The 17,163-nt window shown below is 36.0% G+C and overlaps 1 protein-coding gene across 1 annotated transcript in view; it reads right to left on the bottom strand.

Moving 5' to 3' along the window:
* LOC127850504 (T-complex protein 1 subunit theta-like) overlaps positions 1-17,163 on the bottom strand; it is a 37,674-nt gene that overhangs the window by 14,829 nt on the left and 5,682 nt on the right. Inside the window, exons 2-6 of the mRNA XM_052383593.1 lie at positions 11,116-11,206; positions 10,430-10,641; positions 6,503-6,572; positions 2,369-2,497; positions 1,635-1,696 (exon numbers count right to left, since the gene is read on the bottom strand). Of these exons, the coding sequence (XP_052239553.1) occupies positions 1,635-1,696; positions 2,369-2,497; positions 6,503-6,572; positions 10,430-10,641; positions 11,116-11,206 (564 nt within the window). The remainder of the gene's footprint in view (positions 1-1,634; positions 1,697-2,368; positions 2,498-6,502; positions 6,573-10,429; positions 10,642-11,115; positions 11,207-17,163) is intronic.

The raw sequence follows: 17,163 nt of genomic DNA, 5'->3' as shown, positions 1-17,163 counted from the left end.
GATGGGAAAATCTCTAAGATAACACTAAACTTTCTAAACTACCGGTAAATACAAATATTAACAGTATAATATAGATCAATGAACATGTTATACGAATACAATTTCTGTCTTGTATTTGTAAGTAATTTGTTTGTACATCTTATCTTGTTATTTTCTAACGGTTTGATTTCCACGTCCGGTAATTTTTCACATGCCTAACATCCTCGGCATGAGACTTGAACGCCTTTTTCCCATTTGATTGATACTTGATCATTTTGAAACAGATATCACAATATGCGCTACCTGGAGTGTTTTAAAAAACACCAATCTCCCCATTTCTCTCCACGAGTTTCTTTCATGTAGCCATTCCCATCGCCACTTTTTTTTTACACCACTTTCAAGTTCTTTTGTGTTGTACCCCGGAGGCAAATACACGATTTGATCGTGTTTTTTATGGTTTCGGAAGTAAAGTTATTTTACATTGTCCGCCATATTTTTTTTAGAGATAAGACCGTTTCGTTTTCATTGGTTAACTGATTTATGTAAACCAATCAAAATGCTTTTTTGGAAACCGAGTCAGATTCACAATTTACTTCCAGTTATTCCATGCGGTAAACCATTTCATAGAGAAAGGAATCCTAAATTATCGGCCGATTTCGCCAGAATATTCCAATTATGACATTATGCTGCCTTCTGCAAGCGCGGAGTCTTTTGGCAAGTATCTGTACCCAATTCCTTTTGCATGAGAAATGTTATTGCGGCTTGTAGCCCTTACTGTTTCAGGGGTGTCAATTGGCCTAAATCTTAAATCCTGAAAATCACCCTAGAATTTGGGGGTCAGAGTCAAAAGAGTTTTAATTATTAATTAAATTATCTTTCCTTTGTAAACAAAATTCCAAAGGTCAATAATTTGTGTTGAAGATGACATTTTGTGACAAGAATGCTTAAAATAACCAAAACAATCCTCTGTTTTATATCAATATCAACAATTTTCCTTGAGGGCTTAAATCCTGAATTCAGGAATAATCCTGAAAATTGACACCTCTGTGTTTTGATGTTAAACTTCAGGTCCAATCAAAAGCAAAGTCACCCTTCCCCCGCCCCCTCCCAAATATCTCCTTCCTCGGATTTATACGATTTGGAAAAACGATCTGACTGAAGATCGAATTTATGGAAATCTGTAATATTACAGAAAACTTTCACCCCTGTAATTGTGAGTTGGTACTCCACATAAAATCAGTCAATGACACAGGGATGTTACATTACTACACTAATTGTGTGGGCTGTTCTTGAAACTATTGTACATGTATCCTATAAAGAAATTATCAGCTGATACAAAAGTTTCACGCTACAGGCTTGAAATGTATCAATGCTAATATGTAAATTTTCTGAATATGGATGTTTATTATTTAACCCTTACAGTGCGGGAACCGAGTTGTGAAGGCCTTTGCAAACAGTTTGGATCCAGATGAGATGCCACAGAACGTGGCGTCTCATCTGGATCCAAACTGTTTGCTATTCTGATAGTATTCTTTGAAAAAAAATCAAAGAAAATGCTAATTTTAGAAATTCAGCAGACGACATTTTAGCAGACGACAAATTTCCCAGCATGCAAAGGGTTATACAATACAATGGCATCAATATTTACTACTTACCAGGATTTTACTGACTCGGATGTTGTCTACATTAAAGCTGGACTTTTGTGACATAATTGAAACTAAAAAAGAAATAACAAATACATGTACATATGTCCTTTTCTGTAGTTTCATGCATTTTCATAGATTTGTTCATGCCCATATTTTGGAAAGCGTGACGATTTCTTATAAAACTTAAGTTATTAATGTTTGCAAAATAAATACACATCAATGCTGCTTTTTCCTTCATAACAGTTTGCATTTAGATTTTGTTTAGCAACTATAAAATTTTGGAAATAATTACATACATTTTAAATCTCTATGTAAGCTTTGTGTGAGATATAAAAATTGACAAAAATGCAAAACAAAATAAGAAGGAAGTTCAAGGCATTTTTGTAGATGCTCGCCCTTATTGTACTCAACCGACTTCTATTAATTCTAAGCCTTATTGTAAATTAGCACTTGTAGCAAATTCTTTTATTACTGTTTTACAACTAACGGGAATATAAACAACATAAAATTCCCGCCACCATTCTCACAATTCCTGCCACCATTCTCACAAAGTTAGAGAAACCAGCTGGGATTGCAAAACATTTGTTGTACATCGCTATATCAGTTTTAAGTAATTTTTATATTATGCCAGAATCCTTACAACAATTAACATCAATATTTTGTCTAAGTGTGTTTCTTATTAAATATTACTGAAATCTTCCTTAATTAGGAACTTGTACTCCACTACAGGTAGATATGCTTACCACAGGCGTCTGCGATCAGTTTAGCCAGGAAGTCCTCGTTTCCATACTGTTTGCTCATGACAGATGTTTTCAGGGCGCGAGCAACAGCAGTGCGTTCTCGAAGGTCTTTCTGGTTCTCACATACGAGATCTGAAATGGTAAATGATGGTAAATGATTGATAGGGTCATTGTCTCTCAGCTCTGCAATATGGGAAACCCAGTGTTCTCCAGAAGCACCGGCAGCAGGTGATTTCACCGGTTCACTTCCTACTATCTAGATGCTGGCTACTTTCCCCAAAATATCAAGTGAAATGGTGCAAATACACCAGTTTTATTGCTTAGTCGCCGGTTTCTTTCAAAATATAACTGGCTTCTGAATTTTTTCTGGAGAACACTGGAAACCGACAAAATCACAGAGAATGTTGAAAAAGACATTAATAACCAAAAGGGTTATTATTTTTATTTCAAAGAGCAATTACTCTGACATTTCTAGCCCTATTCTGCTAGTAATCAAACATGGTCTCAATTTTATGTCAACAAACATATGCAGGAAGTTTGGTAAAGGATTGATTAAGAGAGAACACATGGCATTAACTTATTGATCAATGAAAATTCAAATCCATGCTATTGAGCTTGAGCTTATTGTTTGGCAACAAAGAATTCCAGAAAGTTCTGGATGATTCTTTAAAAACTGTAGGAACTAGAGAGCGGAAATATTATTTTTTTCCTTTTGTTATAAAAAATAAACAAAACAAGCAAATTCCTTGAATTGATATCCCCTGCCAATATACTTCTGGACACAAATATTTCTGGACGGATGGACAACGCCAACGTGTATCATCCTCTTATCCATTTATATACTCATACCAAGTTTCAATGAAATCCCCCAAAGCCCTTCCAAGATATGGCTCTGGACACAAAAAAGCATTTTTTCAAGATACAAAGGGCCATAACTCCGTTATTAACAGATGGTGTACAATGCGTTTTGGCGTGCATCATCCTCTTATCCATATATATACTCATACCAAGTTTCAATGAAAGCCAATAAAGCACTTCCAAGATATGGCTCTGGACACAAAAGTGCCGGACGGACGGAAGGACAGACAATGCCAAAACAATATCCCTTTGCCTATGGCGGGGGATAATAAAAACTCAAAAGTGTCTAGTGCTAATTGGCTGGTATTTCAACTTGGTTTACATTTTTCATGTTCAGACAATTCCAGAAAATTTGGATGAAACACAAGCTGGATTATGTAAATGAGAATTTCACAATTTTGGTATAATAAAAGGGAAACAAATCTGAAATTGACTACTGTAAACAAACATTTGTGGAAAGTTTCGTTAAGATTTTGATGACAACTGTACAACACATATAGAGCTAAAACAATGGAAGTGCAACTAGCCAATCAGCTTTGGTTGTTGCCATTATACATTCCGTTAAGAAATAGATGTGAAACAAGGCTATTGTCAAGCAATATGGTCCCCTACCGGCTCCACCATTGTCAGAAATTCCACCATTTTCAGATTTTGTTTATTTTTTTTTGGTTGCCATAGCAACCACAATTTTTGACGTAGAAAGAAATGAAATGGCATGCATAATGTCCATATTGCCATCTATCCATGTTTCAAGTTTTCTGACAAAAATATGAAGAACTTTTAAAGTTATTGCAGGATCCAGAAAACAACCATTTTCAGCAGTATTTCTAGTCTATTTGTTGCCATAGCAACCAGAATTTTTGACGTAGGAACCAAATGAAACGACGTGCATAATGTCCATATTGCCATATATCCATGTTTCAAGTTTTATAAAAAATATAAAGAACTTTTAAAGTTATCGCAGGATCCAGAAAAGTGTGACAGACAGACTCACAGGCAGACGGACAGACACACAGAGCGCAAACCATAAGTCCCCTTCGGTGAAACGGTTAGGGGACAAAAAGATAACTATGCTTACTAAGAAGCATTTTTGAAAACTTTACATGTCTGTGGTCAAATGTTGAAAAAACACACACTAATATGCAGGGATCATATTTTCACGCAACATCAATCGGTCTGGATTTAAATGGGGAAAAAGTGTCCGAAAATTTATATCCGAAATCATGACAAATTACGTTAAAATATCAACCATTGATTTTGAGTTTTCTCATTTGGTTCTATCATTTGCTATTTCATTGTTGTTTCGTGTGCTATTTTATCTGACTTTTCATCGCTGTCAATATTATATTAATCTGTCATTCTGTGTGATTTGAAATCACGCATCTAAACTACCAGTCGTGGCTTTTCAACAACAAACAATAAAGTACACGAATTTTTCGATTCTAACACCTTTTTTACTAAAGATTTATACAATGTATATTATTTTTCTTGTGTACTATTTTATGTGAATGTCCGCCCATAAAAATAACTTTCGGCTGTTCTGTCGATCAGATCCGCGACTTTCATTCATTTATTGCCGGATTATTACGCTGGTTGAAAATGTATCGGCATGTTTTGTTTAGTTACAGAGCGTGCTTTCAGGTCTGCCCATCATTATTGCAGAATATCCGATTTTCTTCTTTGTTTCCTGTGAAACCATTATTATTTGTCAGACATTAATTTTCGTGTTTTTCGTCCTTCGACCGATGGACGAATTCAAGATCCTAACGAACAATCATGTCCCATATTTGAAACCAATAAGACTGAATAACCGTAGGCATGAGGCATTAAAATCAAGCGTAATCCACGCATATACACAGGGCTCGAAATTAACACTCGCAAAATGCGAGAAAAAAAGATTGCAGGGTAAGTTATAAGCCACTAGTATTTTTTGCAAGTAAAGAAATAGTGAGAAAAAAACGAGTTATATTGCTTAATGCGTTCGACGGCGTGAACGCTAAACTGTAGGTCCATGTGCGGAAGCGGGCACCTTGTTTGTAGACTGGTATACTTATAATACAGATACCCGGATGGTATTGATACAAAGAACATGAAACAGTCGACTATTCACACTCAAGTTAAATCCGGTTTTGACACAAAGGGGTGTACATTATACACAGACACCGGACATTTCCTGTAAAACGCAAATGCAATAAGGCTGTATCGAATGTGTCGACTTTGTTTAGGTATAATAGTGTTGATTAGCGCTAATTGTTAACAACTTTATTACCCATTGTGTGTATTGTGTTTTTCAGGGGTGTTGCAGATTATACAGCTAACACGCGGCGAATCCGGATTAAAGACAATACTGTTAAACGCAATTAAAATATGACGATGTGTGATCAACACCTGACTGAAATATATTCTGCGCTTTTATTACAAATTAATAAAGAACATATTGATTTGTGTTTGGTTGTTCGTGATTGTAATGGAAAAAGACTAATTGGCAATTGGCTTTGTTGTTTAAAACACTCGTTAACGGTTATTCATTCCCACTTATCCGCTAATCATAACAAAGAACATGTCAATGACATAAAATAATAAGGGACAGTTACTATCACCTGAAATAACAGACTTGTCAATTGGCATATGCCAAAGAAGGCCCACCTCCTGCAAGTGACTACCAAGTGTCACTCTTTCCCCAGCACAATGTTTTCGCAACCGCGTATTACATGTATTACAAACATTACAAACAAATCAGACGCTTTTTTCAAAACCAGAAATGGGCCAATTTAAGTGCTGACGAAATAGTCATTTTTTTTAAAGGACAAAATTTCGTGCTGACGAAAATAAATGGTTTCACAGTATATGAAAGTTTACTGTTTCATGCATGAAATGCACAATGTCCACGTGGATAACATCAAGGTTTTCATCGCCCAAGTAACTGTCAACAATAAGTGTGCTAGGTATAAGCCATTGAAATTATCGATTGATATTGACACGGGGTTATTCAAGCATGACTAATACACAACCGCGCGAATCTTCGCTGCTTGGGTTCATAGTCCGCCTTATCACACCTAATCGAGATAAGAATGTAAATAGGGTGTGTTAGCATGTGCACTGTGTAATCCATTTCATGACATTGGAATTTTAGCAAACAGAATCCGACCTACTGTTTGGGATTTTCAATCAGTCTTTCATGACCCCAATCGGTCTAGGACCGACAAAACCGCAAAAAATATGATCCCTGCTTATATGTCACAGTTCAATATGAATACTTGAATAAACAATACTTCATACCAGGCAGTATTTCCAATGCTTTCTTCATGGCCAGCTCATACCCTTCTGTAACTTCTGTCACCGACAAACCCTGGATGATACACATCAGATAGGCAAATGAACTTTGGATTATAAAATGAATAATACTTGAGTTAATTAATTGAGCCATGCTCTGTGAAAAGGGGATCTAATACATGTGCATATATTGTCGTCCAAGATTGCCTGTGAGACTAATCAGGGGCGACACTTTCTGCTTTTATGATGTTTTTCGCTTAACAAGAGGGCCATGATGGCCCTGAATTGCTCACCTGACTAACCAAATACAATCCAAACCCAGATTTCATCAAGATAAACATTCTGACCAAATTTCATAAAGATTGGATGAAAACTGTGACCTCTATTGTCTACACAAGGTTTTTCTAATATTTGACCTATTGACCTAGTTTTTGACCCCAGGTGACCCAAATACAATCCCAACCCAGATTTCATCTAGATAAACATTCCGATCAAATTTTATGAAGAATGGATGAAAACTGTGACCTGTATTGCCTACACAAGGTTTATCTATAATTTGACCTAGTTTTTGACCCCAGATGACCCAAATACAATCCCAACCCAGATTTCTTCAAGACAAACAATCTGACCAAATTTCATGAAGAATTGGATGAAAATTGTGACCTCTATTGTCTACACAAGGTTTTTCTATTATTTGACCCAGTGACCTAGTTTTTGACCCAAGATGACCCAAATACAATCCCAACCCAGATTTTATCAAGATAAACATTCTGACCAAATTTCATAAAGATTGGATGAAAACTGCGAACTCTATTGTCTTTACAAGGTTTTCTATAATTTGACCTAGTGACCTTGTTTTTGACCTAGTGACCTAGTTTTTGAACCCAGATGACTCAAATACAATCCCAACCCAGTTTTTATCAAGATAAACATTCTGACCAAATTTTATAAAGATTGGATGAAAACTGTGACCTCCACTGTCTACACAAACAATTTGTTGACAGTTTTTCTATTATTTGACCTAGTGACCTAGGTTTTGACCTCAGATGACCCAAATACAATTCCAACCCAGATTTCATCAAGATAAACAATCTGACCAAATTTCATAAAGATTGGATGAAAACTGCGACCTCTATTGTCTACACAAGGTTTTTCTTTTATTTGACCTAGTTTTTGACCCCAGATGACCCAAATACAATCCCAACCCAGATTCATCAAGATAAAGATTCTGACCAAATTTCATAAAGATTGGATGTAAACTGCGACCTCTATTGTCTAAACAAAGTTTTTCTATAATTTGACCTAGTTTTTGACTTAGTGACCTAGTTTTTGACCCCAGATGACCCAAATACAATCCCAACCCAGATTCCATCAAGATAAACATTCTGACCAAATTTCATAAAGACTGGATGAAAACTGCGACCTGTATTGTCTACACAAGGTTTTTCTATTATTTGACCTAGTTTTTGACCAAGTGATCTAGTTTTTGACCCAAGATGACCCAAATACAATTCTTACCCAGATTTCATCAAGATACACATTCTGACCAAATTTGATAAAGATTGGATGAAAACTGCGAACTCTATAGTCTACACAAGGTTTTTCAATTATTTGACCTAGTTTTAGACCTAGTGACCTAGTTTTCGACCCTAGATGACCCAAATACAATCCCAACCCAGATTTCATCAAGATAAACATTCTGACCATATTTCATAAAGATTGGATGAAAACTGTGACCTCTACTGTCTACACAAGCAAATTGTTGACCGTCGCACACACGCACGCACGCACATACGGACGCCTGACATCACACAGTCACATAAGCTCACCATGTCACTTCGTGACTGGTGAGCTAAAAACTGTCCCTTCTCAGCAAAATCCAGATTAGGCTGAACGTGTCATCCCTGATTAGTTGCTGCAGACTGCACAGGCTAATCTGGGACAAAACTTGTTGCACATGCATTAAACCTTCTGTTCACAGAGAGAGGCTCAATCAAACATCTCTCTTAATCATAACCTCTCAATGGCAAACAACAAGAAAGTACATAACTATCTGGTCAACTCAATTATTTTTTGACAAGCCTTAGTTGGACAAGCAAAACATTCCTTCAGAAACTAAAACAAAACCATCATACTCCAGGGGACAAAAATTCCACTCGTCCGAAAAAAAAGCTGATGTTGAAATATGTTTTTTTTCTGACAAGTAAGCAGGGCCCTCAATCTGTCAAATCCACGGCCGAAATTCGGCCGCATTCCCCCCCCCCTGAAAAGTATACTTTTTTCCCCTTTTTGGGGGAAAAATTCCCCCTAAAAAAAAATTATATTTTTTTTTAATTTTTTTTATAGATAGATGTCTCATGATTACCATATCTCAATTCTATTTTAATTTAATCTTACTAAATTATGAAATAAGCAATGAATATAGAGCAAACATGTACAAATGTAATAATTAGAGAGTAAGTTAAAAATCCCCCAAAAAGGGAAACGCCGCGAAAATTCCCCCTGCTATGGGTAGCGACCCGCTTCCCCTAAAATGGATTGAGGGCCCTGGTAAGACTCTTTTTCATTAAATAAAATAATTTTCTTAAAGCATATCTATTCCGAAACAGGGCCCTCATTTGGCACTTTTTACCGTTGAATATCTGCTGCTTCCCCCATGAAAAAAGTATACTTTTTCCCCTGTTTCAGCTAAAAATTCCCCCTCCAAAAAAAATAATAATATTTTTTTCTTTTTTTTCTTTTATACCTATGTTGCCAGCTGGTATCGTGCTACTAACCTTTGATTTAATGTATATTTATGTAAATCACATTAAATTATAGCAATTTTAGGTGTTGAATGGTTGGTGAAAAGATCTTCTAAAATTCCCCTTTTCGCCCAAAACGACGCAAAATTCCCCCTCGTGAGGGATGTGGGTGGCTTCCCCTGGCGGCAAGAGAGTGCCCTGCGAAAGTAGAAAGCGAATTAACCGGAAATTGTAATTGTAAATTTCATATAGCAGGTGCGCGTTGTTATGCGAGACTGTGTCCCGAGTAAATATTGGCTTTAAGGTGTAAATTTTTTCGCATCCATTTTGACAGGGAACCATCCGACTGCATTCACTGTAAGTATTGATTTTTAAAGCATTATTTAACCGCAAAATACGTTTTTATACCAGTCTGAATTTCGTCTGAAAAGTGTCTGACATACAAGCGTTCTTTAAAGGGGACGGGGGCGATATTCAAACGTCCGTTCTTTTGTGATCAGCTGGCATGAATAACTGAGTAAGCAGCATTTTAGCAGTGATATAGGAAACTTTATTAGTCATATCAGCCCTTTGCAATCTTTATTTCATACATATTCATACATATGCAGAACGAGTGCATGTGTTTGCAAGACGAGTGAAAATTTTAATACACTCATCCTCGTCCTGCATACACTCGTCCTGCAGGACGAGTTCAGTTTAGAAATATTTTTGTCCCCTGTACTCAAACCTAAGAAATGTCACACTCACGAGTTTTCCTTCATTTTTAACTTTTAAGGGTCCAATGGATGGGTATGGTTTACATTCATTTAATATATAAATTATAATTAAATGCCTGAAATCAGTATCTGATAAAACATTGCATTTAATATTAAAATGATAATACACTATTCTGAGAAAACTGGGGTTTATGCATGTGCCTGAAGAGTGGTCCCAAAGAAGCCTGTGCAGTCTGCAGTGGCTTATCAGGGACCACACTTTCTACTTTTATGGAATTTTTCTTTCAAGCAAGTCTCATCTTAGCAAAACTCCAGTTTATATGGAGTATGTGGTCCTTGATAAGCCTGTGCAGGCTGCGCAGCCTACTCTGGGAGGACACTTAAGTCATATAAATTAAGCATAGTTTTCCTACCACCCAGCTCTTACTAAACTGATAACCTACCACCCAGCTCTTACTAAACTGATAACCTACCATTCTAAGTAGCATCTCTGCGTGTTCAAGCAGTGCCCCGGCAAACACGAGTACGAAGTTAGTACCATCCCCAACCTCCAACTCCTGCTGGTGTGTAGCCAGTACGAGCATCTTTGCCGCCGGGTGCTGTACCTCCAGCTCACTCAAGATGGTTGCCGCGTCGTTGGTTACGAACAGCTTCTCAATGTGATTGATCACCATCTTGTTCTGGCCTGAACAAATGAATTCTCATAATGAATTTTTTAAAGCCAAAACAAAAGACTTCCTCGGTAACTACACAAAAGCCTCATACTCCAGACCCCAGGGAGAAACAGAACTGTCGTGGATCAAGGAAAACTGGGCTTAATGCATGTGCTTAATGTGTTTACACAGTCTAATCAGGAGAACATTTACTCCTTTTATCAAATTTTCTGTTTAAAGTAAGTCAATTCTAAACAAAAAATGTTATCCCTGATAAGCCTGTACAGACTGCCTTATGCACATGCATTTCCCAGAACGCGGCTCATACAAAAAATGAAACCTGGATACTTGAAACTGAAACAAATGATAGGGAAAATAATAACCAATACTAGTGAGCGTAATGAGTCCTGCCTGATTAGTTATGCTGACAACAACGGCTATTCTAGAATAACACAGCACATGCATTAATACACGTTTTGCCAGAGCAAAGCAAAAAAAGTACTTGCCATGAGGTCCAAATGCAGACCTGGTGGTCTTGGCCAACTCTTTGCAGGCCTCAATGTTCCTGTATACAGCCTCATCTAAACCGGAGAAGTGCTAAGAAAAAAAAGAACACTAGTGTTATAAAGGTAAGAACATTACTTGTAATTACAGGGGTTTTTCTGCCTATTTTGGGAAAAGGAGTCTGACCAAATTGGGATTTTTTTATCGACAAAATTGTCCATTTTGGAATTTTTGCTAAAGATGACACGGATCATTTTGGGAAAACATTGTGAATTTATCATGCTTAAGTAAGTCTGAGGTTTAACAAATAAATTTGTTTTTATTTATTATTTTGACCTTAAATGCAGGTAAGCATCAGATGAGTAAGTTTGGTTTGTGTGAATGTGCTGTGAAATGGGGAGCACAGCAGGTTCATGGTGCTGAATCCTCGCTCAACCACATTACAACTTGTGCTTGTTGGTATGATACACATCAGCTGGACGAGTTGAAAAATTAAAAAACATCTAATAACCATAAGTCATAAGACACTTCTTTTTTTTGGAAATAGGGATTTTTTAAAATAATTTCGGTTTGGGATCAGGTCCGTTTGCATTGGGAATGCCTCCGTTTTCCAGAGGCGCAGACAGTGCTGAAAAACCCCTGAGCTTAATTCTCTTTTTAAAGGATACCAAAGCATTAACTAGTCATGATCAATGTACCTATGAAGTTTCATGATCCTAGGCCTAAGCGTTCTTGAGTTATCATCCGGAAACCATCTGGTGGACGGATTGACTGACCGACGGACCGACTGACATGTGCAAAACAATATACCCCCTCTTCTTCGAAGGGGGGCATAAATATGGCAAATTGAAAGCATGTCTCAGACTAAACATCATTTGTAAAATGAATATTCAACAGCATATCATCGTTAATTATTTGCAGTCATCATCAGCCTTAGTTGCTTGTTATCGCAAATATTTATTAAGACAAGTAACTTAATTATTGCAAAATCATTGTAGTGATAACATTTTCTTTAAGGAAGTCTCAAAATGCAATCTTCAAGTATACTTCTCAGTGGGTTTTTTGGCCTAATTTGGAAAAGTATCTGTACTATACCAATTGGGAAAAATTGAGCAAAAAAACTGAAATCCGGAAACTTTGCGTCACTAAATCTTCAGATTGGGAATCATGGGTCTTTTCCATTGCTTTGTTTACATTGCACAAACCAAATCAAGTATTCAGTGACATGCCTGGCTTAAAATGTCCAGTTTCAGGGCTAATTATATTTGTTCATTTGCAGATAATGCTTATATGGGATGAAGTTGACAAATTTCTCTTCTTTTGGGAATTTTTCAGATTGCATAGGGAATTTTGTTGTGTTTCCTCAATAAAGAAAATTACCTTTTATGGTTCCTTTTAAAAAAGGAAAAAAATGATGCTTTTGCAATTAACATTTTTATTAACACAAGAATAAATCAGTGTATGTTCAGGTTTATATGGAAAAATCTGAAGCATCAGGGGTTTTTCAGCACTGTCTGCCGCCTCCGGAAAACAGAGGCGTTCCCAAAGCAATTTTTTTATATTTCTTTTGTGAAAGAAGTGTCTTATGACTTATGATTATTAGATTATTAATGTCCAGCTGATGTGTATCATACCAACAAGCACTGCTGTTGTTGAGCGAGGATTCAGCACCATGGACCTTCTGTGCTACCCATTACGCAGCACATTCACACAAACCAAACTTACTCATCTGATGCTTACCTGCATAAAAGGTCTAGATCTGAATGACAAAACATTGGAGGAGCTGTGTGATGCTTTCAAAAACAGAAAGGAGAAAAATTATGCTGTAACTTGTGTGACTAACCAGTGTTTGTTTTGGTAAAAAATATCTGCTAAGTTTTTGACTGTACAGTTCTTATCTCAGAGTGTAGCTGTAACTGAAAAACAAAACTGCAGTACTTGAATTAACGTTGATCATGCCCAATATTGCATGTGTTTATATAAAGAAGACATAATAACAAATAAAAACAAATTAATTTGTTAAACCACTGACTTATTTCAGTGATTTTTTTTGCTTTTTTTGTTACAGCCTGTGGCATTTGGATTGGGAAAATTAGCGCGATAAACCATGAAATTGGGAATAATAGCGCGATAAACCATGAAATTGGGAAACATTATAAATATGATTATAAGAACAGAATAAAAATTGATAAGTTCATGTTGACAGCATTTTTATATTATAAAGTGTTGCTTTCATGTCTTCTTACAAGGTTTAGTTAATATCCTTCCACAATAATCTATAGATTCTTCAATATATATGTACCATTATAATTTAATTATAATCTCTTTAAGAGTATGAATTTAATTCAGGATGTTTTTTAAAGTAGTTTAAAAACAATATGATATGGTAAAAACATTAACAAATATTAACAAACATGCTTAAGTGTTCTTGCTGTGTTAATGTTGTATTAAATGGAGCTAAAATAATACATTTCATTTGTTTACCTTTTAATATCTTGCACAATTGACATCGTCAGTGCAATGCCATTTCACCAAACTATACAGCGTGACAAACATAATAAAGCAGAATATGCATATGAATCTGATTATAAACAGATCCACTAACATATAAATCAAATCATGTTTGTCTCTTTCCATTTTCGAACGATACCCATCTTAAATGCTTTAACTTTGTAAGTAAACTAACTCCAATTTCCCAACACAGATTTCCGTGACGCACATTCACTGTGAAGATTTCTAATAAATATTTGTTGATGTTCATCTCAAACGTAGTATTTTGCGTTAATTGACACACACATTAAATTATCTCCTAATAACCATGTGATGTCCACTGTTAATTTAAGGGATATTTTTATATTTTCACTGCTCATCGCAAACGTCTCGTCTGCTTGCCGTCATCTTGGACGTGTGTAAAAACAGGCGTTAACAATCGGGATACATCGACTATCGACGGTATCCCCCGCAATATAGAACGTAAAATCGTATTCGGCTCCATTCGCGAACATTCGTAAGTCAGTTGTTATCCGGCGAAGACTTGACAGGCTCGATCGGCACTCGTTCTACGAAATTAACGCTAAAGGACATTGTAATCTTATTGGCTTTATTGGGAAAATTTTGTCATTTTTTGGGAAATTTTGGTCAGATTTTTGGGCAAAAACGTCATTTTTTGCAATTGGGAAGCAGCCGAATATCGGCGGTAATTTTGGGCAAAAAAATCACTGTATTTAAGCATGATAAATTCACAATGTATTTTTTCAATTTAAGTAAAAACACCAAGATTTTCTCCAAATCAAAAGGGACCCTGTCCCATTCCTAACATAATTGGGAAAGACACTGCAGGGGAGGGGGAGCAGGTATGATTAAATCAATGAAATTTAAGTGTGCTTTATCTCATATTTTTCTCACTCTTTCTCATTTTTTTTGCTTAAAAATCGTATGCATATCAACTAGGGCTGTCACGATACACCGTGAGCCTACCGCGGTATATCGTGGTACGGCAACACTGTATTGCGGTACATATTGCGATATTTTACAGAATATGTATCTGTGAAGAAAACAGCAGAATAACAAGTTTTACAAATTTTATTAAACTCAATAATCAGAAAACACCAGTCTTGGACGTAGCCCACTCGACCGTCGACCGAGTCTAGTGATTTTTGCGTCTGTCGAGTGAAAATTCCAAGCCGGTAGCCTGATCGGTAGAGTGCAGTTTTATGTGTCCGAACTTAGTAACATATCCGAAATAGATTCATATGGACGCTTATTGAAAACTGCATTTGTTATTTCCCTTGAGCACTCATTGATGAGACGCTTATGAAACAGTGTTGTAAGTCAATCAAATGGGTGGAGAACTTGCGGCGATAAATTTATTTTAATGTCTTTTCTGCGTTATTTTGAGGGCTCAACGCACAAACATCAACTGCAAAATGAGAATGAAGGTTGCAACAAAAATTATGAACAGTCAATGAAACGAAAATTCCAACTGTTATAGAAGAATAATCGGTCATGGCTTCGTTTTGATATCTCAAAGTATTGGGGAATTTGATTCTGAGCTAGCATAGCTAACTTGCTGGCTGGTAAGCGCATTTCATACATAAAGTAAGCAAACAACATGCAATTACTTATTAGTTATCATACACTAACTGACAAGTATAGTTTTAAAAAGATAAAATTAATCTGTCAAGGAACGAATTATGACATTAAATTCAAATGTGTTATCATACTGAATTTTAGATGCTGGTAATATCGGGGACAAAGCAGATGTGGCTTAGGCAATGGAACTACTGATACAAAAGTAGTTTTGAATGAAGAGGACTCAAAAGATAGGGCAGAAAAGTTACCTTCTTGTTCTACTTCTTATGTACAGGTATTATTGCTAGTTTGACATTGCATTTACTTTTTCAGATATGTGATTGGAAAATTCATATCATGTTATAACATACTTTTTTGTTTTCAGGCCGCCTTTAAGAGCATACCTGACATGTCAGACCTGGATGTTGTTGACTCAGACAATGACCATGATGGAATGGAGATGTCTGAAGACCTTTTGTTAATTTTTTTGTCAGACATTAACTGTGAATAAAACAGAATTTAGTGTTTGTCAGGGTTTTCCCCAGGCCATTTAAGCGCCCCTTGCCGGGGCGCTTGAATTTCGAAATCAGAGTACCCGGGGCGCTTGAAATTTTCCGATCAGTGTATTTTTTAGTAAAAGAAAGTGGACAGGGCTCAACATTAACCCAGGCTTTTTCCGCTCCATTTTGGGAATACGCCACACTGGAATTTTGGGAATTTCGCGTCGTGAAAACCCCCATTTTGGGAAAAAAATTATTCGCAAAAATGGCTCAATTGGGAAAAATTATCGCATGTAAATAGTGTTTCTTATATTTCAAAGAAGCCGTTAACTGGTAAATAACGACTATTTTGATAACTTATTATTAAAATTTTACAAAGTATTATGAACATGTGAGATAAGTGCAGGTTTTTTAATCTGAATTAGGGGAAAAGGCCTGGCCTTTTTTGAGGTGAAAAAAATCGTGCGAAGCGCCGGATTTTGAGGAAAATAAGGAAAGTCTTAAATAATCATTAACATATTTTACAGTTTTTAAAACAAATTCAAGGCAAAAGATAATTTAATTATGCAACACTTTCTATTTTCTACACCGGATTAGGTTAACTTATATATTTTAAGGTAAAAAAAAAAATTAAAATTTTTTTATTCTTTTTTTGGAATTGGGAATTTTTTTTTCAATTGGGAAAAAAACAACCAGATTTGCATTGGGAATGGGGCCGAATTTCGGACCCGTGGCATAGGGCGGAAAAAGCCAGTAACCTAAAAACCAACTTGCCCTGCCGGGCAAGTACTTAGAAAATCTACTTGCCCTGAACGTAAAGCCACTTGCCCAAACATGAAATATCACATTAACTGTAAACCTCATATATTTTTTAATAAAGATCAAAATGATACACCATAAAACCTTTTTTTATTTTTGCACATTTAACAAAATGATTACAGCAATTAAAGTCTAATTAAAGTCTTAATGTAAATTTGTGCCAATGTTTGATTATTAATGAAATCATTAGTCTCTCCTCCACGTCTTTGTCAGCAAGCACAGGTCCTCAACCATTCAAACTCACTTTTCCATTGTGGTAAAAAGTTGCGTTTTCGCTTCAATTCGTACTTTTTGGCCATTTAGGATGATTTTTCTATACATTTTTTATTGCACTTTGAAGACTTACAGTTACTTATAAAGCCCAAGCTAAATAAACTAGACATTTCTCTACTGCTTACAATACTGTAAACAACACGTGAACCGTAACAAAAATGTCAATTGACATAAAGCAAAAGATTGTTGAAAATGTATGTCGAATAATATGAAATATATATATACCGAAGCTATTTGTTGTTGTTTTTATATAGTTAAATAATGTTAGTAGTTTTCTACGTCACTGAAAACACTAACGATATTATTTGTAACTGAACAGTAATGAAAAAGATAAACATAATAGCATTTGAAAGCCGATGTTTGAAATCCCAAGCCATTTACGGCGTT

Source organism: Dreissena polymorpha, chromosome 11 (genome assembly GCF_020536995.1).
Source record: "Dreissena polymorpha isolate Duluth1 chromosome 11, UMN_Dpol_1.0, whole genome shotgun sequence".
Lineage (NCBI taxonomy): Eukaryota > Metazoa > Mollusca > Bivalvia > Myida > Dreissenidae > Dreissena > Dreissena polymorpha.
The sequence above is the reverse complement of the archived record's forward strand: the minus strand, read 5'-3'. Positions and strand labels throughout refer to the sequence as shown.